The sequence below is a fragment of the Lingula anatina genome, chromosome 1 (genome assembly GCF_051362555.1).
Source record: "Lingula anatina isolate TDL-2025a chromosome 1, LinAna3.0, whole genome shotgun sequence".
Taxonomy (NCBI): Eukaryota; Metazoa; Brachiopoda; class Lingulata; order Lingulida; family Lingulidae; genus Lingula; species Lingula anatina.
In genome coordinates this window covers 44,014,551-44,041,743 of record NC_141767.1, presented here as the reverse complement: position 1 = coordinate 44,041,743, position 27,193 = coordinate 44,014,551, and the positions used below count along the sequence as shown (strand labels likewise).

General features: G+C 34.7%; 3 protein-coding genes across 6 annotated transcripts; 1 reads left to right on the top strand and 2 right to left on the bottom strand.

Annotated features, from left to right (window-relative positions):
* Positions 1-849: 849 nt before the first annotated feature.
* LOC106158079 (stAR-related lipid transfer protein 5) lies at positions 850-16,349 on the bottom strand. The gene is made up of 6 exons (XM_013533935.3): positions 16,177-16,349; positions 14,823-14,872; positions 13,250-13,382; positions 9,497-9,611; positions 6,158-6,251; positions 850-3,116 (listed from the first exon to the last, which is right to left on the bottom strand). The coding sequence occupies exons 1-6, from the start codon at positions 16,264-16,266 to the stop codon at positions 2,972-2,974; spliced, it is 627 nt and encodes a 208-aa protein (XP_013389389.1). The 5' UTR covers positions 16,267-16,349; the 3' UTR covers positions 850-2,971.
* Positions 12,185-19,687, top strand: LOC106161946 (HCLS1-associated protein X-1). 3 transcript variants are annotated; one of them, XM_087002372.1, is made up of 7 exons: positions 12,185-12,325; positions 17,355-17,536; positions 17,745-17,827; positions 18,044-18,086; positions 18,237-18,409; positions 18,987-19,140; positions 19,320-19,687. In XM_087002372.1, exons 2-7 carry the CDS (start codon positions 17,467-17,469, stop codon positions 19,496-19,498), a joined length of 702 nt encoding a protein of 233 aa, XP_086858498.1. In that variant the 5' UTR covers positions 12,185-12,325; positions 17,355-17,466; the 3' UTR covers positions 19,499-19,687. The 3 variants fall into 3 exon arrangements, with proteins under 3 accessions (XP_086858498.1, XP_013394479.2, XP_013394477.2); XM_013539025.3 differs by lacking the exon at positions 12,185-12,325 and adding an exon at positions 14,715-14,887; XM_013539023.2 differs by lacking the exon at positions 12,185-12,325 and adding an exon at positions 16,379-16,546.
* Positions 19,504-27,077, bottom strand: LOC106158077 (gamma-tubulin complex component 4). Of its 2 annotated transcripts, XM_013533932.2 has the most exons (15): positions 26,874-27,077; positions 26,302-26,440; positions 25,613-25,779; positions 25,116-25,252; positions 24,691-24,883; positions 24,091-24,256; positions 23,719-23,843; positions 23,374-23,530; positions 22,894-23,007; positions 22,550-22,664; positions 21,991-22,171; positions 21,438-21,572; positions 20,932-21,048; positions 20,616-20,755; positions 19,504-20,049 (listed from the first exon to the last, which is right to left on the bottom strand). In XM_013533932.2, the coding sequence occupies exons 1-15, from the start codon at positions 26,949-26,951 to the stop codon at positions 19,995-19,997; spliced, it is 2,019 nt and encodes a 672-aa protein (XP_013389386.2). In that variant the 5' UTR covers positions 26,952-27,077; the 3' UTR covers positions 19,504-19,994. The 2 variants fall into 2 exon arrangements, with proteins under 2 accessions (XP_013389386.2, XP_086858497.1); XM_087002371.1 differs by lacking the exon at positions 19,504-20,049 and having other exon boundaries at positions 20,612-20,755.
* Positions 27,078-27,193: the final 116 nt, after the last annotated feature.

Genomic DNA, 27,193 nt, shown 5'->3' with positions numbered 1-27,193 from the left:
GAAGCGTTATGGTAAAATAAAATTGTCATTGCCCTTGATGCGTAGACTGCCAATTTTGAGCCAATGCTCCGCCTACTTACATGCTGTCCCGAATCACGGTTTAATTGGAGATGCTGCACAACTGAATTTCTGACAGGTAAATATATTCCCTAAATTCAAAATTCGAACCATTTACTCAGGTTTACAGAAATTCCGGCCTCTTCACAAGGGAGTCACAGATGTAGTAACCAAATAAGTTCAAATTTATGGGGATTAGCTTTAATTATTCTAATAACGAATAAATAAACAACTTATTCAACATCTTTTGTGACCTTGAGATGTGATCCTGATGAAAATTGATTCAGTGTCTAGACTGCAGTGTAGATAGCTGGAAAAAGGGTCTCGTCAAAGAAAAAAAAAACAAAACAAAGTGCTTGATTTAGATATCGCGTTCTTGTAACTATGATGCATTGATGGAGCGTCACACACTAAAGCTATTGGGACAAAACATGAACGTTATCGACACTGCTACCGTGTAGATATAAATGAAAAAATCAATGCATAATGCCGAGACGATAGGTTTTGAGAAACAGATGTTTGAAGTTCATATTTTTGTATTAATGCAATTTTTTTCCAAATTAAGACGCCTGCGCCAAATTCTCCATTTGGTTCTTCGATACAATTGCTATCATCAAGATGACTTTAACCTTTCCCAGCGGTTTGTATCAATACTTTGAAGAATGCTTTTTATTGCCTTAAAACCTGTGTGACGGGAAGACAGGATGCTGTAATCGAGACTGGTCTAGAGAAGGTTCTTCACAACTAACACACTCACCACAACACAACACTTATATATCACATTAAACGGGATCTTTCTTTGCCTAAACATTTATTTTCACAAATTCCGTGCAATACACTGTAGCACTATTTAGCTATTTACTATCAAAGCAATGTAAAACATGCATGAGGCACAGCTAAAATATAATCAAGTAACATAAATACTGTGGTGATATATCCTATTCATTAAATAAATTGACCAACTGAATTTGTACATGTATAAGTTATAAGACCATACAAAAAACAAGTTTGTAAATAACTATTCCCTTGCTTATATAAATTATGCATCATGTTTGAAATATCTATACAATGACTAGCAAAATGATTCATTTTTCACAAACATATTTAATAAAGAATAACTATAAAAATGCATCTAAAATCTTATGCAGATATTAATCTCCCTACTTCATTAAAATCATTCAGATTTTCACCAAAAATTACACAGTTCAATGAAAATTTGTAATATGTCCATAATCAACTTGAAAAATTATTAGATCTACATTTGGGCAGGTTTTTTATATTGCCAATACCTTTAATTACTGGAAAATAAAACTATAATTCCCAATATAACATCTAGGACGTTATCAGGGCGCTACTGGTTTTACCACTACAAAACAGAAAGTAAGAAAGAAAGAAAAATAAAGAAAAATGAAACATCCAAAAGCTGTATACTACAGATATCTGTCAGTAAGCAATTAGTTAAAAATTAAAAGAATTTCTTAACCTGTGTTTAAAAAATCAATCAATTAATAAATTTAACAGATAAGTACCCTTTTTAAAGTGTGTGTGTGTGTGTGTGTGTGTGTGTGTGTGTGTGTGTGTCCAAAGGTTAAAAGTCAAAGTATGGACTATATGTACCAAGGGCAAAATTTTGGACTGTAATAATGGATCTTTGAATAGTTTATTTCTTAGTTTATTTCTCCAGTGAAAAACTTTTAGAAGAAAGCTCCACCTTTTGTTGGAATTACATGATACCATTGAAATTATGACCTTAGTTTAGTAACAGACAGAATGCAGAGAATTAAAAAAAGGTAACCAACTTAAAAACTGTATCAATTTGAACAGTTAGATGAGTTACCAATGATGCAAGAACTAAGTTTTTTTTGTAAAAGATCTAACTACTTGTGAACAACCAAAGAATCTGAACAATGAGCAATTTCTATAACCAATGCACAATAAGTACATAACTAAGCACGTATATGCTGTTAAAACTTTAACAAACCCTTCAATACAATTATTAAATATATAGGGACCTTTAGAAAGGTAAATATACAACAGTTGCATTTTAATGCATCTATAAGTGCCATGCACATTTAAAAGTATAAATCCACTGTCTTTTTTTTCATTAATTTTTGAAACTTCACTTTGAACTTACAGAACTTTAAGTCCCGAAATCCTTCAACAAATATCTACCAACTGTCATACTATCCTCTATGCTAGAGGGACGTATTCACAACACAACACCATACACTGGCTGTGTACAGATATATCTGGACTTCCCACTAACTCTATATCCTTTACAACATTTCTTCCACAGGATGTAGCTGTCTAGAATCTTACACAGGAACCTCAGTGTTTTCCTCTGCAGAGATCGCTCTATTTAATTTTATTTTCAATTCCATCTCTACTTTTTCTTTTGTTAGTCATGAGATAAAAACACATGAAATGAAAATATCAGGGGGGAATATACAGCTGCAACAAGAAAAAAATACTACAAGATTGTATAAATAATTCAAAGGCTACAAACATTGAACTGTCTGTGATTTAACATGCGTCATAGATCTGAATGAGACACCATGTGCAGTAACAAAGATACATACACAATCTGTGGTAGAAAGCAGCAAATCAAGTCTCCTACTGTCTATTGACCCAACTTTATCTGCTTGGATGACTCATTATAACAACTTACATAAGTGTTGGCCTAGCATGCACCTACCACTCAATTTCAAACTATTCTTTGCCCAATTAACTACTACCAATGTAAAATCAATTTCACATTTATAAAACAAACTCCCTGGATGATGAAAGATAAACACATATTTAGGCTTCATTTTTTAAGCCTACCGATCCAGTCAGTATTTCGTAAAAAGAAATAGAACAAAATCATCACATGGATTATAAAAGAAAAGAAAAAAACAGACTCCGCTCCATTTGATTAAGAGGCATTGGCAATGGCCTGTCTGAGATTAGAGAAGAACTCAATCATGTTGCCTGGCAGTGCAGTCTCCACCAGCTGTGTGGGAAGCATGCCACCCAGGTCTGCCTGGCAGATATGGACTACAAGGGTCTTGTCTGGCTCCCTGGAAAGCAGAGGAGGAAAAATGTGATAAAACTGAGCAATTCTAACTTACAGGGTGTTATGTTGCTGTACAAACATGCACGTAGCAGGTGTCAAGGTTAAGATGATTCTAAGCGTATCAATAGTGTAATGTGTTTTTTTTTTTAGACTATGAGTGGAAACCGCTTTTCCTACAATATATTGCTAAATGTCATGTGCTTGTCATATCTATGGCATTAGGCGGAAATTACAATTCTGTGTTATTTTTAATCCAGGGCGAAGAAAAGTCTCATTATTTGTCTATAAGTCATTATGTTCAAATTCTGATTGATCATCCATCTTCATTTGAAATTTTTAATCACATCAGCATCAAGGCCTGTAACCACAGTTAGGTTTAAAACCCACATCAGAGTGGGGCTTGCAATGCATGATTCTTGCAGTAATGTTCATGTAGGGCTAACATAAACAACAGGCGCTACTGGCCATTTAAAAATGTGCATTCCTCTTCTACCACACATCTTTACTAAGAGCTACCTATCCTACATTTACTTTGACGTTCATTTTACAGTGAATTGGGCTTGAAAGGCAATTACCTGGAATCACAGCAATGCATGCCCAACCAGTCACCAAAACACCTTTGAAATGTATACCTTAATCAGTTATCTGTGAAAACACAGGTCTGCGTGGATCTATAAACCATTCAGGGAGTCAAAAAGTACACTGTGTTCCATTCCAATAAACAGCAGACATCTCACATGTGGTGCGGGCTCTCATCATTACCAAACAATAAGTAAACTTAGATGCATTCACCTAAACATACCTTATAGTGTAACTATCTATAACCTGCTGATTTTTTTAATGTCTGCCAAGTTGAATGAGAAGTTACTTCATAAAAAAAATTCAATATTCTAATCACCCTTATTAGCTCAGAAAAAGTCTGGAATACACTGTAACATTGAATATGACACTATAAATCCAAATATGGGAACTTTGGAGGTATGTTTTTCTGCCTTCATTGCCTTTGCTGTATGGGGCTTGTAATAGGAATTATTAATGGATCCACAAAATAAAGGAAATGTTTTGTGGCTTCCTATCTTTTCTACATCTCCTGTGGCAAACATTGGCACACTTCCATTTAGTTCAAACTCTCCAAACTTTCATAGGCCTCAGGGGATGATCAGTTTATCGGTGCTCTTGGACTGGTTCTGAATATCTCCGAAGGTAATTTTTTGTAAGCCCCTTTGACTAATGCAATTTTTTCTCTTTGCCAAGGCTAACTTTTTTTTGCAAATGCCAACCTTTTAAAGTCTGATCATCTCTGCCACTTGCCTTAAGGTCATCCCAACATGTGTACATGCAGGGAACTCCAGTGACTAACTAGATCTAGCTGTCACTTCTACCCTCCTCTAACACACCCTTACAATAAAAATTACAAATAAATATGGAAATTAAACTTTTACACATTGCAATCCCAACACTGTGTGTAATATTTGGATATAAGGTGTATTTCAGAACCATCCTAATAATTCATTTCCCATTTTTTTTTTATCTCCAGGGGACAATGTACGTTTGAAGGAAAGTTGTTGAATAGGAAACTGGGTAAAAAGAATAGTTTAATTTTCATCAAATGATGTGTGGCAACCTCACCTTGTAGGTCAAAGAGTGAATACCACAAGGATTACACCTACATGTATGTTTGACACTTTTTGTTGGCATACTTGTTTCAAAGGCTGGGTTGCTTGAGAATATGTGTGAGTGAGGGAGTTAGTTTAGATTCAATGGGATAGTCTTTGGTAACATACCGGTATCTTCCTTTGTAAGCTGTGTGTGTGTGTATATTTTTTACTCAGTTCTCAATCTAAAGTGCATGAAAATTAACATCTCTCTAATGAATATTTCAAGCCATACAGAATAAATGTAGCAACCACAATAGTAAAATAAGTCAAAAAAAAAAAAAAATGTAAAAAGTTACTTCCAGTATTCCAAAACAAAATAAGGTACAATTCTGATACAATTTTAATATTCAATGACCCTTTACATAGCACAATATGTTGGGCTTATGGAAGCAATAAATTACAGGACTGCAAAATGTGCCAATAACTTTTATGGCAACTGACCAATCATACTGATTTTTTAATTTAACTGGCTTTTTTATCAAATAAAGTTCCCTTGAATATTTAAAGTAAAAAAAATATGTTAATTAGCAGTTATGAGGTGAACATTTCGCAAATACATGCCATTCAACTACACCAAAAAAATTAATCAACACTGCTCAAATTTTCTTACTCAGCCTGCATTCAGCCTAACAAAGCCTTCTAGAAAATCTAAAATATACAAGATAGATGGTTTGACTGTGTCCGTACATATAAAAGTCAGGCTAACCAGCAGATTTTTCCTTCCAAGCTTGTTCTGAACACACCTCTTATCTAATCCATATGCTAGATACACAGTAGTGTGGTTATGTTTTCCAAGAAAACAGGGCAGTGGGAGTAAAATCTGAAGTCAATTTGTCACATCTTGACTAAAAAGTTATTCATACAACAGGAAAGGGAAACCATGTTTTGCTTGACGTCCTGTAATCGTGTTAAAATGTGCACTGTTCATTGTAAAGCTTACATAAACTGCAGGCCTATTGAAGTAAAAAAAAAAAAAAATTAAAAAGGTGTTTGATAAACCATTTAATGAATAGCAGCACTTCTAGGACCCTAAGCACTGTACATTTTCCTTAACCTCAAGATTAATGCTTCAACTAAGGCAGCTTGCACATGTATAAGCATTAAATGTGGGACCACCTTACAATTTTTCAGTATTGCTGATAAAAAACATTAATATTCTTTGAGCCTATCTGGTCACTCATTTCACAAGCCTTGTCTTACAAGTTCAAGCCAATAGGAGTGTTTTGATATAACATGTAAGTTTTAATACAAATCATTCAGTAAAACTACCAGTTATGCATTCTGGAGTTGATTCTAGTTTTATGATGTTCTTGCATGTGACATGTTTGCAACTGATTTTACACCACCCTGTACTTCCCCTTATTATTTAACTTTGTACAATACTTACCCATCTATCCTGAAGCAGCAGATTCCACATGGATGGTTGGTACCACGCACATACTTGGGTTCAACTGGACAATCTGGGTGCTCAATGCTTCCAGCTGAGATGAAAAAGTACAGGTATAATTAATAAAGCTGTCTTTTAATTTTCAGCTCTTGCAAGGATGAAAGTGCACTTTTGTGATTGTTAATAGCATATAATACTGTCCCATGAGTAAACTACTGAACACTGGTGACATTTTTTATATTACTATTGACAAAAACGATACATTAAAAGTTAAGTTTTTCTCAATAGATATACCAACAGTGTCGATTGCTTGGGTGAGTGTAAGAAGAGTGTAAGAAATACTTGTGTCAGCTGTGAACATCTGGAGCAATTTTGCTGTATACTAACTTTTCACTTTAAGTCAAAATTATGTGGTTACAGTTCAATTGTATAACATTCCATTTAAGGTAACAGCAGAATTAAAGTTGGGCTGGATTTTCTTTTTCTTTTTTCTAATATTTAGTTTACAAAGTATCACAAAATGGCCCAACTGCATTGTATATCCTTCACTGCCTGCTAACCTACAGGGCAAGTAGATTATGAGTGCAGAATATGAGCTTCATAGGTCAAATAGCCATTACTCTTGTGATCTATTAGCCATCAATCATCTGGGAGAAGACACACTGGCCCCAGCTCCTGTGCCAGACACACCCTATTTTAGTTCCCTTCTGGACAAATTACAGGGAAGAGTTCTGTGCTAAAGAGATATAAATCTTATCAGTGTGAGCAGGGGTCACTTATCCCCTCACTTATCTCTGCTCATCAGTCTCCAGTTGACTAATGTCAGCCTAACTACATTAGAAGAATGTTTGTTGTGCCCAGACAAAAATTACATGGCCTGTTCACGCTAATATCTAACCCAGGTGAAATCACAACTGAACCAACACATGACATCCACCTTACTCTTACAGGTAGGAGTACATGTACATGTACAAAAAAGATAGGCACACTCTAACTCTTTCCTAGAAATCCACCAGCTTGACTGCAATCAACTCTGTTAGCTTGGAGTTCATCTGGGATGATCTAGCCAGCCCCTGGCTTTTTGGGGACCAAAATCTATGTGATTTAAGTGTGAATACACCCATAACTTGACCATAGCATGCTGCACAATGACCAGTAATGCACCCATGATTTGACCATAGCATGCTGCACACTGACCAGTAATGCACCCATGATTTGACCATAGCATGCTGCACACTGACCAGTAATGCACCCATGATTTGACCATAGCATACTGCACACTGACCAGTAATGCACCCATAATTTGACCATATCATGCTGCACACTGACCAGAAATGCACCAGTAATTTGACCATGTCATGCTGCACAGTGATCAGTAGTATATCACATATCTAAAAATGATTTTTATCTATTCATCAATTGTAAAACAAAGGCAGGAAGGAAAAAGATAACTGTCTGTTTACATTTTCTTTGTTGTGTAAATTTCTTCAACCTAAGCATTTGAACATTGACTTAACTTACGCATATCATCATCATCATCATCATTTCAGTACACTGACAATTTCCCATTTCAATGTTATAACTTAGAGAATAAAATATACACAGAATTGCCAGTTACCACTTAGGCTTCATTCACATGCAATGTCTATTTTCTAAATTCTATTTTCTATTCGCAGTATCTTATGATCATGGTCTGTGCCCTGAATATCCCGCGGCGTAATTACTGGCAGCGCGAGCCAGTTACTATACTCGCGCTGCCAGTAACTTATAGTATAATATAATATAAATATACACAGAATTGCCAGTTACCACTTAATCTCTTTAAATATACAGAATTATTGCTCAATATGCATACATGTATTAACAAACTGCATATATTAACAACTGAATGCAAAAGGAGAGAAAAAATGTAATTTGTACATGTTCAAGATACCCCAAAAAGTCTAAGGCTGACAACCCCTGCACATGTAGTACACAAGTCGAACAATCTTCATCTCTTCTAGCATTACTGTTTTAAAGCAGCTTTTTAACTGCAAACAACATGTTGTTTCTGAAACAAGATACGATTACATGGATATCTACACTCTGCTTTCTTAACCTCACAAATGTTGCCAAATTTCTGAACACTGTGCATTTACCTGGTACCTTAAATTGATAAATAACCACACTGTTTGGGATGGCATTATCTCTGAGCCCCAGACCCTGGTTCACTGATTGCAAAGAAAACAATCAGATGGGCTGCCATTGTTTTGACTGGACACTGGCCAGTCAATTGGAAAACTGACCCTATGCCCTTTGCTGAAGATTCAATTAACTGCAGAATACAGCATATATAAATAAACTACTTGTGCTATCATATCTTCAGTAAACAGAGAATCCAATACTGATACACTGTGAAGAGGAAAAGCCAGTAGATATGGGTATTTAAAAAGCTTCTTGTTTTTATTGTTGTACATGTAGTTCTTTATAAAATACCTGTGTAACCCTTAGACAAGATACAAATGTCTGAGTAACTGTCAAATATGTCTCCTTTACAAAATTTGTTTAGAAAAAAAAGTAATAATTGGGTATAATTCAAACACATCTTGTTAGATACATTCCAAAAACAATAAATAAATAAATAAATAAATAAATAAATAAATAAAAGGTCAATTTGACATCTTTGGCCTCATTATATGGAACATTAAGCTTAAGTTAAGCAATCCGATTGAACTAATGTTTTCACACTATCTAGAATAATGGTCAAGTGCTCTCTCAACTGGGTGCAACTTCATTATAAGGACCTGGTGACAGTTACAAGACTACACACATTCACACAGACTGTGAAATACAAAAACACACTCATAACTGTATATCAGCACCATCATCATCACTGATAAACTACCAAGAGGTCCATCAAAAGGCAATTATGGTCAGAGAATAAGTCACCCACCTCTCAGCCACAGATATAAAGACAGAATATATTACACTGTATATAGGACACTTGCTGTGAGTGCAATACTGGTGACTGATCAATAAAAGAGGAAGTCATAATGGGGTGCAGAATAGTGTCAAGTTTGGGGTTAACTATGTATACAATGCTAGCTAGTACATAGTTTTGGGGTAGATAAGGTGTGTGTAAAGGAAAGCCTACGCTTAGTACACATATTTTTTTAACTACTGAGTACTGATGAACTGAGAACAATCAGGGACAAATTAGCATAATTATAAGTCAAACTAATTGAAAGTTATAATCACACATGATGTTAATATGGATTTAAAATATACATGTCCCACAGGAGTATAAACTTGCTGTGCAATTTTCTTATATGATATCAGAAGAATTCTGAAGTAGCATACCAACTGTGCAAATGGAATTTTCGTTCTTGACTGTTAGACACAAGTCCAGGAAATCTCTGGGGGAGATCAGACCCATTGCAGCACTGTGGGTGCAGGTACGCATCACACTGAGACCCTGAAATTATAAAATATTTTGTAACATATGTGTTACTAATGGCTGGAAAAAATTAAGAAATTGTCCACTTTTTATTTCTTCAGTTGTGAAAATTATGAAACAAAATACCAAAATATAGTGGTGCAATTATGAATAATGACAAGGTTATACCTGAATTAAAATATTAATATCATGACAACCTAATCAATGGCTATTTGTAATGTCTTTTCCCAGCTAGCATTTGACTGACGGGATGGAGTCTGTTTAAAAGGCAGGTCAAGCAGTGGAAAAAATTAACAGGAAACAAAAGGAAAAAATAATATCCCAATGTTTAATTTCAGCATTTAGCAATTAAATAAATCAAAGGATGGGGCCTTTATCTTAACCCTGGTAAATAACTATAAATCACATGTTTGTCTACATGACCTTTTGTAAAATGAAGAAAAGAAAACCTGTGGAAAACGCAATATTGCACAACTTTAGATTATATAAAAATCCCCTCCTGCACTAGAGAAATGATGCATAACCATATGTAGGAAATAAACACTATAATTGTTAATCAGGTTAATGTACTTAATGTATGGCTTACAAAAGGTCAATCAGACTTTCTTCTAGACATAAGACCAAAGGCATCCATATAGAAAAATAAACAATGACAGTATGAACTTTCAGCCTAAACATACCAGTACATTGTACATGTATGTATCTATTTGTATTATTCCCCTGAAGTTTTGGCCCTTAGGCCCTGTCTGTCTGTTTGCTGACAGATTTTGATTAAATTTTCAAAACCTGTAGGCAGTTGACCAAGTTTTTAAACAATAAGTTATATATCGATATCTTATTTAATAATAATTAAAACCAGTTATCTGTCTGACTGTCTGTTAGGGGCATTACTGAGCTCTCTCAGTGCTTTGCTGCTGTTATTCACCTTATACATGATGTACCACTATACCAGACAAATAAATTAGGGTATGCAGGATGCTGGTTGGGTAAGGTTCATCCTGTACATGTTTGAGGTATTTTGAACAAGATACTAGAACATGTACCTTTCCAAACTGCTACTTCCACTGCTAACTCATGGCAGTGACTCATGAGACACTAATTACATTTCAGTGGTAGTACTGTCCTAGGAGCCCCAAACCACATCCACAATCTGCATGAACCACATACAGCACCAGTAGGCTGGATTGCAGTTTATCACCATGTTCAAGGATAATAAAAGCCATTATATTATCAGCAACTCAATTTACCCATTCATCATCTGCCCACTTACAGACAAGCCAGGCATTGACAATGAATTTATATAAGCAATATGGATTTCAGAATTTTCCCACAAAGTGAATCACATAGGATCTGTATTCTCTCCCAAGGGTGTATTCAGACAACAATTCAATATTGCAACTGCTGCATTGGTTTTCTAATTTGCATTGTGCCTGCTCCCAAGACATGGAGTTCATATTCGAATTTGCTGATGTCTATTAGAGTATTTCCAATCTTGATGGGGTTAAAACAGTGCTTTTCTCAAGCAGGCTGAGGCAATGTTTTATTTTCTTAGCCTGGTATCCCAGAACATTACTTATACTACACACCTTTACATCAAAATTAATCACAGCTTCCTGCTACCAGCAGAGTGAAAGGAACATAAAACAGGAATTGTTGAGACCGGATATTTCCCAGTCCCCATTACATTTTTAAAACATGAAATTTCGTAAATCTGCTTTACTCATTTTCAAAAGGAAACTCTGTGAAGTATTTATTTCTGAAATGTTACAAAAATCTTATAAAATCCAACAGGAAATGAAATCTGATTTTTTAACTTTAGCACCACTGAAAGACAAACTGTCATTTTCAAGAAATAAGGAGTACTGTTGTAGAATCATTTTTTTTTTAAATGGGAGCACAAAAGGTGCAAGTTTACACGTCATAGGCAACCCTGAACCTACTCAGACCACCCCTGCTGAGGTTACGAGGCACAGATCTATAATCTTATAATTCTCCACTTATCTATTCATTCGATGTGACTTATGCTCCTATATTGCCATGGGCTAGAATACAATATCTCTTATCTGCATCTTAAAACTACACACAGGTAGTTTCTGAGCTAGACGTGGTACATGCAGACACAGTAACTCAGATGAAAGGAATTCCTTAGTGCAGGGAGCAATAATTGGCAGGTATATGATGGATAATTGTGCAGCCTCAAGTATGCTCCATTAGGCATCAAATTGTGAGTGGAAGGACCATCCTATTTGAGTGCATTTGAAAACTTGCAGTTGGAATAAAAAACTGAGATTAAAGAAGGACTTAATTGTCAAGTCAGAAACATTAAAATGTCTCTACCATCAAAATAAAAAGAACTAACAAAATTTTAGGAAAATAAAAATAGTTGTGCATATGATAGCATTACATCTTAAATATATACATCTTGTAGTGCATCAGAGTTGATGGCGTCAATCATTCAACATACTAAATGGTCACTGTGGCCAAAAGTCTTTCCATTCAGCCTACTTTTTAAAAGTACTTGAACAAGATCTCTTTTTCAGATAACAAGTAATGGTAATTGTACCAGACAGAAACAAGCTATGCTTCATGTACATAGACAAATGCACTTTGAGTTCTTTGTACAAGCTAAGTAGCTCATGGATGAATAATGTCTCAAGTCACTAGGTGCTGACATCCCAGAAGTTTCAACTTATCTCGACCTGCATTTAATGTTTCAAGAAGCGCACACCCTGGTGAGTTATTTTACTTAAACCATGTCACCTTATATCAAGTAAGGTTTCAATTTGTACTGACGGATGAGTTCAGGTTTACAGAACATCATTATTGGTTCTTCGAATTGCAATTTTGCACCTGTAAAAGTATGTCCTTGTATACCTGGGGAGCCCAGGTAAAAACCCATTAACCTACTCTATCAAAGAAAAATGCAGAAGACTGATTGATGAAAGTGTCAACTTCCTGACTGTAGGAGCATTTTTCAAAGATAATTTATGGACCAAAAAGAAAATTGATGAAAAAAATTATGGTGCTGAATTCCAGTATCCCTTTCAAGCCTTTCTTTTCTAAAAGTAGCGGTGGTTCTGCATTCTTTGAGAAGTGTTCAATATGAAGAACACACAAGAGCCGATTTAGCAATGGCTTGCTACTGATAAATTGCATTTAAGAACATTATACCAATAATAAATCTGGTTATTCAAGACAAGCTACAGTTTGCTGACCTTTCTCAATAAATTCAGATAAAATCTGCTGCAATATCTTTGAAAAAAATATTGTTCATTATTCCTACAATTTGGATTTAAAAATTGTGAACAGAAAAGTGGGAAGAGTTGCCAACATGACAGTACTCAAAATGTAATGTCTAACATCTTATTAACAATACAATAACACTGTGAACATCAGAAGTATTTCATAAATGACGTGTAGAATATGCATAAAAATTTAATGTGTACAGTTGTAACTAAAATGATAAATAAATCTTAAAAAAAAAAACACTTGGGAAAAAACATAATTTAAAATTTGTGAGTAATCACAATATGGTATGCTCACACACACACACACATAAAAAACTATAGAAAATTTTCACATCTCTGACACTGGCACCCAAAGATTTTGTGTTCAAATAAGTACAGTACACTTTATGTTTAAAAAAGTGCATGTACCTCTTCTATCTTTTCTATGGTGTCAACTGCCTTGATTGCCTTGTCCCATTTTGGCCTTAGTCCATCTGGCTTAGGTTCAACATATTCAAACACCTTTTCTGGCTTAGCATCAACTGTGCCTTCAGCTTTGTAACTGAAATGGGAAAAGTGGAATAAAATAGTGAAATTATCAAAAATTATTCCCTGACTCTACTAATTTACTGAACTACATGAACATATTTGTTAAGTTACTTCTAAAATTCATATGAAAAAAACAAAACAAAAATAAAACATTCAAAACAAAACATGTTTGTTGAATTGTATGTACCTTTTTTGAAAAAAATCTTAATATGAGTAGGTTTGTTACTATTTCTTATGTACAATGCACCTCATTATACTAAGGTTTAGTGAAAGGATACTTCATTATGTGATATAACCAAAAATCAATCCATACACTTATGTTCATAATATACTTCATTCAGGACTCTGCACTATCTCTGAAAATTCCAATTAAAAACTAGTGAGTAATTTCAACAACTGATTAAGCTTATTCACAAGCAATTTGAGAGATAAGTCAATCTTCCCATGACAGCTTTCACACCAAAATGTACACAATTGCTACAAACCAAACATACTAAAAATGTTCAATACATATTTCCAGGAACAATGTTTTAGCTGTTGTATTATTTCAATGGCTAGGATAAGCACTTTGATGTGTTTAATTTCCAAGCAAATCCAGAAATCAATACAGATGTCTGCTCTATTCTGTCTGGAATAAGTTTAAAAAGCCGACTGTTTCTTTCTTGAGCATGCACACTATTGATCAGGACCCCATATCTTTTTCAGCCAGCCAGACATTCCCATCTCCCTATTGATTTTCTGAATCAGACTTTTATAACTTTTTAAAATAGTAACGGTCACAAATTTCTGATTATCCCACTTGGGTTTGCTGGAGGATCATCAGACTTCCAAACATAAAAAACATTTAGATTTGCCAGACATGTTTGACATTTAGTTTTTCTTGTAATCACATACTGAAGTATCGGGTCACCTTTTTCTGCTAGTCTAAACGTGTCAAGAAATCTTATCTACTACCAGCTCTTCAAAGTTCTCTAGGTCATCCATTCAAGAAGATGGATAGAGTATGAGCATGAAATACAGCTGTTTCATTCTTAGGCTTTGAATTTTAATGCAAGCTATATCAACCGTCCATCATTTTTCTATCTCCTATGGGGTGGTCTTTTAGACTCAATTGACAACCAGTCATATTCAAGGCCTACAGGTTTTAATTTCATTCATAAAATGCCCAAGCAGTTACTGCAATATCTAAAACATATCTCGAGACTTCAGGTCATTGTACTCTTTTGCATACACCTTGGTCAATTTGAAGGAAATAATTAAAAAATTATATAAGCATTAAGTCACACTATGACTACCTTCTGTGGTAACATAGTCAATTGAGCACAGGCATGCTGTATTCCAGACCCCTTTCTATTCAAAGGGCCACAAGTCAGTAGGTACATTAATCCCATTTAGTACTTGTGTTTACCAATGTATTATCACATATAGAAGCAGTGTAAACATGTCAACTTACATATTGCCTTGGAATTCAGTGGAGGACCGACAATACACAGTCACGTCTTTCTGGAGACAGAAAAGGTAAGAAAAATATTAAACTTACAAATACAGAAATGGCAGAGTTATGAACACAGGTCACATCAGACACTGGAAAATGAAATAAGCAGAAATATGTAGGGTCATGAAACATGATCAGGTGTTGGGTGTTTTATTCACAAATAAAGTCGGTAATCTTGGTAATGATTTATTTAACCTCTGTCTAAGAAATTTGATTCCCAGCATAACACAGATATGGTTAAAAAGCTCCCCAGCACAAGGTATCCAAACATTCAAATCTGTGTGCATTGTATTCAGATGCTATCAGTGATAACACAGGCTAATTTCCTGCACCTGAGAAACCCAAATACTTTGGTAATTTTATTTTCACATTCTGTAATTGGAAGCTCTTGGCTTTCAGTGTCCAACCATGTTGCGCTAGACTGTTTCTAAAATCTATCCATTCATGTATTGGCAGGCATAAGCGTGAAAGGCATTACACATGTTGGTCATTTAAAAAAGGATTGCTTTAAGGCAACAACCTAAATCTTTTCAGTCAACAAAAGTTCATTCTTTAAGTCATAGATCAGCTTCATGCCTAGTAGCAGCACAAAGACTTATCAATCCATACTATAGTAAATACTCACTTAATTCCCTGATACCCTTCATTGCTGGAATTATTTAGATTAGTAAGCCAAGTAAGTGGGCTGGTCTTATCTCAATGCTGCATTCCAGAGAAAAAACTCATTTTTGTTAATTCTAAAAATAACTGTTTTCTAAAAGGTTTATTGTTTTAAAATATTCAGATGGAATGCGTGTTGCTTCAAATATCAATCACTGATCATAAGATTAGAAAATGAATTGTGCTTCACAGTAAAAAGCAAGTTCTCTCTGATTTGACGAGCGAGTTTGGTGTAGGTAATTATCCTTTATATAAATTTCATGAATGAGCAGAACATTTGGTTTGTGTGTAATTCTTCAATCAAATCAAAGGTTAAAGGTGGAGAACCCATGCCTATTGGCTCAGCACTTAATATTTATCATCATATTTGAATTCCAGTTAAAAATGACTTCATTTCAAAATGTCATTCAAACGGGAATAAAATAAATACACAAGGTGCTTCCAAAATTTCCCCGAAGCATTCCTATATCCAGAAAAGGCAATTATAACATTATTTCAAGCAATAGAACTGATATGGAGGTAATTTAAAACGTTAAATACCTTTTGTTTACAGTATATTAGACGCTTTATGTATATACAACAGGGCCAGCTTTTAGAAATTTGGCCATCTGGCGATTTGGCCGAAAATCTTAGCAGACGACGCACCACCTACCCCTTTCTTAACAACTTTCCAATTTTCATGATCAGTTGTATATTCCTCTATTTTCTTCTTTATTTGCTCCGCCAACTCTTGTTTATCCATTGCAGTGTGTCAGGATCGGAATGCTTCCAGAGGAACTGTGGACAATGCGCTGCCGGCAGAGTGAGCCGTGCACTGAATTAAAATCACACATGCTTGCCGACGAGTATAAACTCTGACGTAACATCCGGCGCTGAAAAGTTTGAGTGCGCATGTGCCATTGTAACTTCCTAAACCATGTACTAGTAAATATTCTCGACGTTTCGTCACCAAAAATGAATTTAGACGACATACTCCGGTCCTTTTTCGGCATTCCTGGGAGAGATCGAAATGATAACCGAAGGTGCAGTGGTTTGGATGTCTTTCTAGATGCTCGATGAACAGAGAATAGATTTTGACTGCTGTACAGGTCTTGGTCAATTTTCCAAGCTGTCAGATTTTTATTACAATTGTTTAGGACCAACAAAGCAATACCTAGCGCTAACATTTATCCGCTCTGGTAGTGCTGGTTCATTTGTGGGTTATTTGTTTAACATGGTTGTTAGTGCTAAAATGTCAGCGGGTAGTGTTAGTAAATGTGTAATCTGCCTGAAAATTCCCTTTTGAATTGTACTTGGGATGTCTTGCTGAATTTTACATGACCAAGTAGACTGACTTTATTTGATGGTAGTACCAAGTATGATGCCATTTAATTATGAACTCCACTTGATAGGAGGAGTCTGCCTGCAGTCTGAATCTATTATATGTGTATGACAGTTAACAGACTGGTTACAAAAATACCACATCCTTCACATGTAATGTATTCAAAAAGTAGCTTCTCTTTTTTTTTTTTTGCGTAGTGTGTCAGCTATTTCAGACTAGATATTTGATCCAGATTAAAAAGGAATTTGTGAATACAAGATAGAAACATCCATTTATCTTTCTAACCAAATGAGAGTTGTTGCTAGACTGAAGCTGCACTGTCACCAGCATTTGAGTCCAGTGTTTAAGCAGTCTAGATTTATGTGAAAACATCGGTATGTATGAAATGCACTTGCACCTGTAGTTACATACACACACAAGTAGTATTAGCTTTTGCTTGACACAACTGTGAACTTGTTATTCATATACTCCCTGTCATAATCATCTGTCCCATGTCATTATTTTTGTAGCCCACTCTTTAGACCTTTGTATGAAGATGATGAGGAGGATGACTTTGATGAGTTCCGTACCCACTTCCCAAGTTTTGGACATGGAAGTGGAATATTTAGACAATTTGAGGATATGTTTCGCCAAATGGAGGAAGAATTTCGAGGAATGGGTATTGACAGGCCTGGACCAGGAATGATGCCAGGTAATGGTAATATTTTGTTTTTCAACAGTAGTCAAATTAATTCTGAAATTTTTCTTTGATTTTTAAATTTTCTCTCGTCTAAAAATTTACTGTTAATAAATTGAAATAATTGAGCAAACAAAACTGTGTTCTAAAGTTCTTAGGTCCAGGATAAGGTCCAAATTGCATTTTTATACCATATTGTAAACTTACATTGATTTCTAATCAGGTTTGCCGCCAGATGCACCACAAAGGAGTCCAGGCCACCTCAGAGATTATATGCTGAAACAACCAGATGAAGACACATCCAGAGTAAGTAGATTTCAAAGACCTGTCACAGTTAAATCTAGTTTTGTATAGTTTTAATCTATAAATAAATGGGTTTTTAAGGAAAATTTAAGAGTTCTTTTTATTTATTTTATGAGTTGTTTAGAAGGTAAGAAAGGCATGCAGATGAACTGAAAAGCATATGGTGTCTGCAGTATGATGTGATTTCAGTTTAATTTTCACACTTTTTCATCATTTCAGTTGAATCCTACACCATACAGTTCAGAGGAGAGGGAAGATAAAGGTAACTGAAACACGTTTCTTGCTGCTGAACCTGGTGAAGAGTCAAATAATACATACTTTTCATTTCAAATAACAATTTAAAGCAAGTCTAACAAATACATGTATAGTGGGTGTCCAATATTACAGTTTATTGCCTATGTTCTAACTCTAGACTTAGATGCTGATGTGCATTCTAAAGGATTAGATGCTGTTCTGAGAGGACTTCCGTCTTTTAAGGAACCTCCACATCAAAGAGATGAGGCGCCAAGAGTTACACCTAATCAACCATCTTTTAGATCTTTTGGGTCATCATCTTCTTTTGTTACCATAAGAGGGGCTGATGGGGTAAGTTCACAGTTACAGGCTAACCATGCGTTTAATCTAACAATCTTCATGCTTTGTTTTTCACTTAATAAATTAAGTGTTGTGAATCTTAGGCCACTGGTCTCCTACTTTGGTCAGGGAATTTGGAACCTTGCTGGCTTTGAGGTTTTTAAAAATATTTTCCCCAAAGTATGCCGTACTACTCAATTTGCAAGAAGACCAGAAACCTGGTTGAATAAAATGTGAAATTGTCAGAATTTCTCTTTTATTCAATTTTTGCATAACTGTTTAGAAGTATATACCATTTGTTTATGAGCAAAATGTACCCAGACTTAACAACTGGGAATAAATTCGCATCAAATGCTAGTCAACATTTACTTTATGAATTTTGGTCAAATAAGTGTGAAGTCAAACCAGTAACTCTTTGACTTACTAGTAACTGGCCTGTGCATAAGTAGCACATGATGATGTTCTTTCCCAATGATTAATTCACTAGTAAAGCTTACAGATTAATTACAGCAGTGTTCAAATTATTTCAAAGCACGACAAAAATGGCTTCCAAAATCTGTAAAATGTTTTTTTTTTTTTCCTTTTAAAGAAAATTGAACAAAGGAAGACGGTGAGAGACAGTGAGGGGAACGAGGAAACAACAGTCATTAGGCAAATTGGTGATAAGACACATACAATTATCACACACAGGGACAAATATGGGAGAGAACAAGTGCAGGAAGATTACAAAAATATAGAAGGGAGTAAGTTTTTTAAATGTATTTGTCTTATATGTAGAGGACACTATGATATAACTTTTTGAGGGTTTTTATCACCCAGGGTAAAGTTACACGTAATTCAACATCAAATTTTTCACATTTTGTTTTACCTGATTCTATGTCCTTGACATTTACAATAATAAATATAACATACTTGGTTTCAGGTGAACTTCCAAACTTTGACTCTAAGTGGCAGGGCCAGGGAAGAATGAATGAATCCAATGACCCCAGAAACCAACTAATCAAGCCTGAACATGACAGTTCAATGTTTGGTCGAGGCTTTTTAAGCAACATTTTTGAAAAATTCTATTCCAAATTCCCATTTAAAAAGGATGACAGATAAGGAAATGTATTGAACTCGATTATTTATTTGCAGTCATTATTGCCACTTGATTATTTGCATTGTTTTGGGTCATACAAAGTGCTGAAGTGAAATACATTTGGTGAACTGAAAAATATGGTGCTTTCTCTAACAAGCTTGTAAGATCTTGACAAAAATGTTTTTGTTGATTAATAAAATATGAGAAATCCATTTTGACTTTATTTTGTACAACTGTACAGCTAAACATTTTATTGGACATTATTACAATTCCACACCCTTTGTGCAGAAAGGCCAAGTGGAACAAATTTCCAAGTTACACCTTGCTTGCAGCAAACTCTGTCTTTTAGTTGATTATTCACATAAATATGCCAGTTCATACTTCTGCGTAACTTGATACATTTAACAAGCCACATCTGGTTCAGCATTACAGGCAGTACAGAGATCAACTTCAGTCTTTGTCAATTATCTGTAAAATTGTCAATTTATGAAATACTCCAAAACATCTGACCATCTGCCTTCACCTCCGACTTGATGATGGTAAAGTTGCTGAGGGAGCTTCAATGGGATTACAGCTAAAATGAAAAGGAAAATGTAGCTTAACCCACCAAAAAATAAATTTGATGTATTTCATCGGGCCGCTTCCTAAAAGGAAAACATCACTTTTTGAGGTCTAAAAATGAATAAAATGATAATTACTGGCCATTCACAGTTATTTTCCATTCTCTTTGACCACTTCAAATGTGCTAATGAGAAAAGAAGGGTATTGATGTTACTGGTACCCACTTATAGCATACTACAGCAAAGATGCCATTAAATTTGGTGTGAAGCACACTGTTACGGGCAAAGATCTACTCTAAGACTGTCACTAGTGACAACAATACTATTTTCTCTTGTCTATCCCTGAGGTGATCAAAATGGACAAAAATTGATCTGATTTGATACTGTTTTATAAATTATTTCTATTTCGGTGTTGTTCCATTACAAGAACAAACAAAACGTAGATAACATAATCCTGAAAACACCGATCTTGTGTTTCCATTTAACATATCCAAGTTTTATTAGGTTATATTGTTATGATTGGTTTATGACGTCATGTTAGAACTTCCAAGAAAAAACTTGGTAACAACTAAATATCTACCTTCCCAACTGCCCTCCAGCCATACTGAAGTACTTATTGTAGTCCATTCTAAGCAGCAGCTGTGCCAGGTGTGGACTCCCCTGATGACTCTTTACACTGGACAGTATGCTGAACAGGAGCTTGGACTGACGTTGGAAATTCTAAAATAAGGAAATGTTCTCCTATATAAAAATAAATATTTATATACATGCATTGCATAACATTTATCATGCAGATTTCAATTTCTGCAAACCCTTTACAAAGGGTCTCCTATAATACCACTTGCAAACCTCTTATTCTAAATACATAAAAAATTGCAATGATAATGTGTGCCCACCTTTGCTATTTCTTCAAGCTTTGCAGTTTGTCTTTCATCCATCCCAGTGTGAGAATGACTGACCAGAACACAAAATGCATGGCAGCCATTCAGAATTTCGTGCAGACAACGACTGACCTACAGTGAAATAAAAGTAGTTTTTAAACTATTACTGGACATACAAATTTGTCTAGTTGGAGATATTCCATCTCCCCCTTAGAGACTGCAGCTGGTCTACTCAGAATACAGATGTATTATTGGAAAGAAAGTTCAAATTTTGAGAATATTGATTATCCTTGGCCAATAAAACATATTCTGAAGAAATGGACACCAACATATCATACAAGTTATTTAAAATCAAAACAAATGTTAAAGTAATAAGTTCAAACAAAACAATAACATTGCTTCCCAATTATTGCAAAACAAAAATTGCAAAGGACTAATGAACACAACTGATGCAGGTGATGGCAATAAACACTGCCATTACTCTGTGACTGTACATACAATGACAAAAATGAATAACTCACTCCTTTCATTAGCAAAAATGACTGTGATAACAGTGAAGTGATAAACTGATCATGAGCAAGACGAATGGCTTCAAAGTCTCTTGTGGTATGGATCTTCTCCAATAGTATACTGAACTGGGACTCTATTACATCAACCTGAAACGATGAGAGATATTTTCACAATTTTACTTTGAAAGAAAAATTCAATTACTTTTGTGTCATTTGTACAAAAATGGGTTTTGTAATTCAAATGTCATTTAGCAATTCTAATAAAGACTGATCTTGTATCAACAGAACTGAACAATCATCTATGTCAATGCATTTCCTGATAAAAGAAGCCCAAGACAACAGGAACCAGTAGGCTCAGTAATTATACCTGTCCAATGCATCTACTTGAGCCTCAGATGTAATCAGTCAGCAGAGAAGCTGTATGAAACACTCACCAAGGTAGTTAAGGTGTTTTATGGAACCATTCAAAAAGTACCTTCTTTAAGGAATATTTAAACCTGCACAAGAACTTGGAAATAGTCCTTCTTGAATATCATATTTAACAGAAATGTTTACCAAGACCCACCTGTAAATAATATTGTAGATTATCCACTAAGAAAGACATGTGCATGCGTAGGTTCCACATTTGCCTCTCATTTTCAAGCATTTCCTGCTGTTTAAAATGGTTCATATGCAGCATCCAGCAGTGCTGCAGGTCTAGCTCTACTCGTTTCACCAACAATAGAAAACTGAATAACTGGTTATATCTGAAAGAAGAATTACCTGATTACTATATTTTGAATAGCTTCTCACCATAAGCTTCTTTTAGATTTGTCTTGTGTAGAAACTCTAACCTGACATACCTTTTCACAAATTAATGAATACATTTGTAAAACAAAGAATTCTATTAAAATACCACCCTTTAACTGGGAACTGATATTAAATTTTAAAACTAAATTAAGAAACACAATCTTCTTTTGGATCAAGACAGAAAAATTTTTAATTTCCTAGGCAATTACTCAGATTCAAAACAGTTTTTTAGGCTTTCACAAACTAGTTATCAGAAAAACTTAATGAATTTGTCATTTGATGATGCAAGTTGGTGCTATTTGTGCTCTATGGAGCAACAGATCACAATATCTTACTTTTCCAAGCAACTCTCTGTAGTCAGGAGGTGTAGAGGCCACTCCACAGAATACTCCAAACCTAAAACATTCCAACCTGGTTCTGCACTCTGAACTGTTTCTGCAAGGCCAGTCTCTGTATGGATATGCACAAGATAATTAGCATGTCATCATAAAATTATATTCATGTATCAAAGGAAAAAAGTATGTATGATATTAACGTTAATTTATTTTTACTAAATGACAACTTAAACCTTAATTGAAATAATTAATTACCTCGTAGACAAAATACAAACCTTTTCATAAAAAACTGGTTCCTATTTACACACATTTTTCAACTATTAGTACCGTAAGTAATAACTCACTTTTGGTCTGAGACTTTTCAGATTTGTTCTCCACAGTTAATTTGAATCTCTGCATTACTTCTTCATTTTCAAACAGGACGCTTCTTGCTGCATGCTGAAATGCCATGTTTACATCTGCAAAGGTGAGGGTGGAAATTAGTTTTCACTGTACTTAAGATGAAATCAGTTTTAAGACTAACCTGCAATGAATTGATACTCTTTACCAAGCCAATACTTCAAGTAGCATGGAAATATTTCTACGGACCTCTGACCCAAACATGTATCAAGACATTTTCCACAACAATGGTCAATTATTTTTCTTCTTTGTTACATCAAAGTCTCCCCCATAGAAATATCATATTTTTCACAGTGATTAATCTATTATTAGGAATGATCAAGAAGCACAGACCCTAGTCGTCTTCTAATTATAAATTCAGTTTGGGTAGTACAAAAATAAACCAATAGGGATTCACTCATGAACCATCTAAGATGTACACATACCTTGTTCTGTAGTTCCTGTTGGTGGAGGATTAAGCAATCCTTTGGACTGGTCAATGAAGGCTAAGAACAGCTCACCCCTTCCAAGCAAATAAAAATCTTTGATAATGCGTAAGTGGCCAATCAGATCCGACTCTTCAACCACCAGTTTCCACAATGTCTGTAAGGAAATACATCACAGATATTTCGATTTATGTTGAGACCTGGTCCTGTTGAGTTCTCCATACAAATCATTACTTTCATGCAGTACCTTGTAAATAACAATCCAGGAATATGGGTTAGTAAAAGGGAGAGTTGGTAAAATCATTAATGTACTAGACTTACATGAATATGAAGTTACATCCTTACCTCAGCAACACACACTCTTATTTTGTCAATGACATTCTCAAATGACATCAAACTAAACTCCTCTTCTTGACTTAGTTCCTGTAGTTCTTTGGCAAATGAGTCTTCCTTATTTTTCAATACAGACCCTTAAAAACAAAATTAAGGTAATCAGAAACTAACAAGGTCTCCTTTTTACAAGATCCTTCAACTCATACAAAACAGCTTTTCAAAAAGGCAACAACAACAACCGTGTATCAATTCCATTTGGTTAAAACAAAGAAAACACTAATGTGCTGAACACAAAACCTCAAGCATAAAAACCAGGGCACAGAACCAATTCAAATTCCTTTGATTTCTATAATTTTACAATGAATAATATAAACCAACACATACTTTTATACATGACTCCTCCCTTCTTGTTTTCACTGGAAAACATGCAGACAGACTCCCCTACAAACAAAATCTTGTTGGCTACCCTTGTTGGGATGTATGAAAGTAGCATTCCTGCTCGCAGTGTAAACTGTTCATAATGAGCCACAAGATCATCTTCTGCTAACTGCTGCAATTATTAAAAAAAAAATAAATAAAACTGATTGGCAGAGGAGTCAATAGATTTTTTATTACTTCTTGATAAAACAGCTCTAGAAATAGAGCATACATCTAAATATTTATTTTAAAGATTCTGAACTCATTGTTATGGAAGACAACACATTAATTAATGATGAACTTCATTACTTGAACAAAACAATTTGTAGCATCCACCAAACAAGTATCTTAACTATTTTTTATCTCACTTTCCTAAACATAAAATATTCAACCACAAAAAAATTGTGGAATCTTAAATTAATTTTTTTTTCAATACAACAAAGCACCTGGTACTGATCTGATGCTAATCAAAAGTTATTTTAAGGTAACTAACAATTTTATTGCATACAAGTAATATCTCAAATTGTTTAAACTTATGTACACTAAAATCAACTTTACAACATTTACCATAATCTGCTGTAACTGTCTCCCTGTGACTCCTGCTATCCCCAAGTCATCATCTTCTACTGATCTCTGACTCTTACTGGGTTCCTTAGAGGCCTTGGTAATGAAGAACTCCTCATGCTGATCCAGTAGAAGACCATGTAGCATCCAGGCAGACAATTGCTTGTAGAAAACTCCATGACACACATGCAGGATTCTAAAATTTGAGGAAATGTAACGTAAAAATAAATGTTAAAAAGAAAAGGGGGTTTGGAATATTAAAAACATATGACCAATAACTAAAATACAATGTTTTTTTTAAAGAGAACTTTTGTTCTGATTCATCAAAAAAACAAAATGAAAAATGTATATTCTCATATGATGACTGGTACAGCACCCATTCAATTCATTCATATTTTCATTACTGTTGCTCAACAAAACTAACTCACTGATTTAAGGCTGCCTTGACTTTGGGCACACCAGTGGATGCATTCTTGTGCAATATCTCCAAAATTTGACACCCATGAGCTCTGTGTTGAAGCAACTGGTCTATAATCCCTAATAAAGCTGGGAACAGTAGCTGAAACTTGAAGAGAAAAGAAGGCATGGTCACCATGTATTCAGAAGGTGAAATTTTTCAAAAAAAAAAAATTATATAAAAAATTATATATAAATGACTGTGCCAGAATCTGCTTTTCTTCAATAATACAATAAGGTTGGTAACTTCACACACATAAGACAGCTCTGCTCTGAGGTAAAAACAATTTTGTAAAATGACCTCATGATAGTTTTATATGAAATAGATGAAATAATGTCACTTTTACCTATGACACCATTTCTTACAGCATGATAAGCTATTTACAAAACTGCTGTCTTCACTATCAAACTTAAATACCATTAAAACAACACTTCTTCTGTTTGGAGCGTTTTAATATATGCTATATACCTCTTCAAGAGCACACTGAACATGGGTCACAGGCAGATGAGAATCTGCCAAAATATCTCTCTCCAACTGCAGCAGTGCTTGTCTATATGGAGTGAGTACTTGGTCTAGCCCACTACAGAATGCTCTAATATACAAGCCTTGTTGAATGGATAAATTGCTGACATTGCCTAAAAGTAATAAATAAATATAATAACAAATTCAAACAAAATTGATCAAATACATGTCTTAACACAATATTTCGTGCATGTTAAAAAAAAAAGAAAATCCACAACTATAATAGAGATCATTGGGTTTATGTCAAATGTATAATTTACTTGCAATTATTTCATTACAAAAATGAGAAATAGTGAAAAAAATTTGAAAATACTTAAATACTACTAAGTGAGGTGCTAGAGATCTGAGAGTAAATAATGTAACAATAAACACAGTTGGCAACTTGGGCAAGGCAGGCAAGGACAAATACACTTTAACACAACCATATATGGCCACATTTTCAACATGCAATAAACTTTGACTACAACTCCTTGTCATACATTTTAATTTGAGAGAACAATGTCATAGGTCATGTGCACAACTAAATCTTATATTACCTATTACAATAAAAATCTATTATTACCAAAGATGTAGGAGTGCATTCATGAAAGATAGAATTGATACCATGAAACACAAACATCATAAATCATGAATACCTGAATTTCTGAGCAGCACAGAATGTGGTCCATGGTTCTGGATAAAATCCTGGAACCTACAGTAGTATGTGCCAAGTTTACATAGTCTATTCAACAATGCCTCCTCAGTGGGATGGATAAAAGGCAAATTAGGTACAACCTGCAGATTTCAAAATAAAATATCATTAATAACCTTTTACAAAAATTAAGTGGTACAGTACTGTATGTATTGTATAAAATAAACAGATGAAATGCAAATGATGAGTCCACGAGTATATCAGTAAAAACATAATTAGGATAAACTCAAGAATTATCTGTGATAACAGACTACATTTACGCATGTTTAAATCATTGTTCCATTTAGGAAAAAAATGAAATAATTAACAAAGAAATAAGACTGTTGTTAAATGCATGTTAAACAGCATAATCCATCTATATTGTAGTTCATGGAGATGAATAATATGCACTAGAAATCTACTACTAGTACTAACGTATTAACAATACTAGTAATAGTAACAGTAGCAGTAGAAGTACTGAGTAGTGGTAGTAGATCTACTAGTTAATGTTACTCGTTAGTCATTTTATTTAGTTACCTTGATTTCACCGTTCTCTGTTTGGACAAATACACTTCCTGGATATCCACTTAATGCAAGGAGAAGTTCATGCAGCATTTTGCTAGTAAATCATCAAATCTACAATACCCAAAATTTTGCTACCATGTGTGATACATGACGGATAACGTAGAGATCTTCACTCATCTTAGCTTCCAGGCTAAAAATGGCGGCATATTCGTATTTGACTGGTGATTGGTTGGATACAAGATGACGTCATTTGGGAATTCCCTTTTCTCGGGGATCCCCTCAAGAGCCCTGAGGGCAGTGACTCGGATTCGAGAATAAAATACCCCACAGTT

Coding starts and splice junctions, on each gene's coding strand:
- LOC106158079 (XM_013533935.3), bottom strand. CDS start 16,266: ATGGATAAACAAGAGTTGGCGGAGCAAATAAAGAAGAAAATAGAGGAA. Junction 14,873..16,176: donor GGAAAGTTGTTAAGAAAGGG/GTAGGTGGTGCG, acceptor TTCTGTCTCCAG/AAAGACGTGACTGTGTATTG. Junction 6,252..9,496: donor AAATTCCATTTGCACAGTTG/GTATGCTACTTC, acceptor TTTTCATCTCAG/CTGGAAGCATTGAGCACCCA.
- LOC106161946 (XM_013539023.2), top strand. CDS start 16,416: ATGTGCCATTGTAACTTCCTAAACCATGTACTAGTAAATATTCTCGAC. Junction 18,087..18,236: donor AGAGGAGAGGGAAGATAAAG/GTAACTGAAACA, acceptor TTCTAACTCTAG/ACTTAGATGCTGATGTGCAT. Junction 19,141..19,319: donor TTACAAAAATATAGAAGGGA/GTAAGTTTTTTA, acceptor ACTTGGTTTCAG/GTGAACTTCCAAACTTTGAC.
- LOC106158077 (XM_013533932.2), bottom strand. CDS start 26,951: ATGCTGCATGAACTTCTCCTTGCATTAAGTGGATATCCAGGAAGTGTA. Junction 21,573..21,990: donor ATCTACAATATTATTTACAG/GTGGGTCTTGGT, acceptor TCATCGTTTCAG/GTTGATGTAATAGAGTCCCA. Junction 20,756..20,931: donor AGCTTGAAGAAATAGCAAAG/GTGGGCACACAT, acceptor TCCTTATTTTAG/AATTTCCAACGTCAGTCCAA.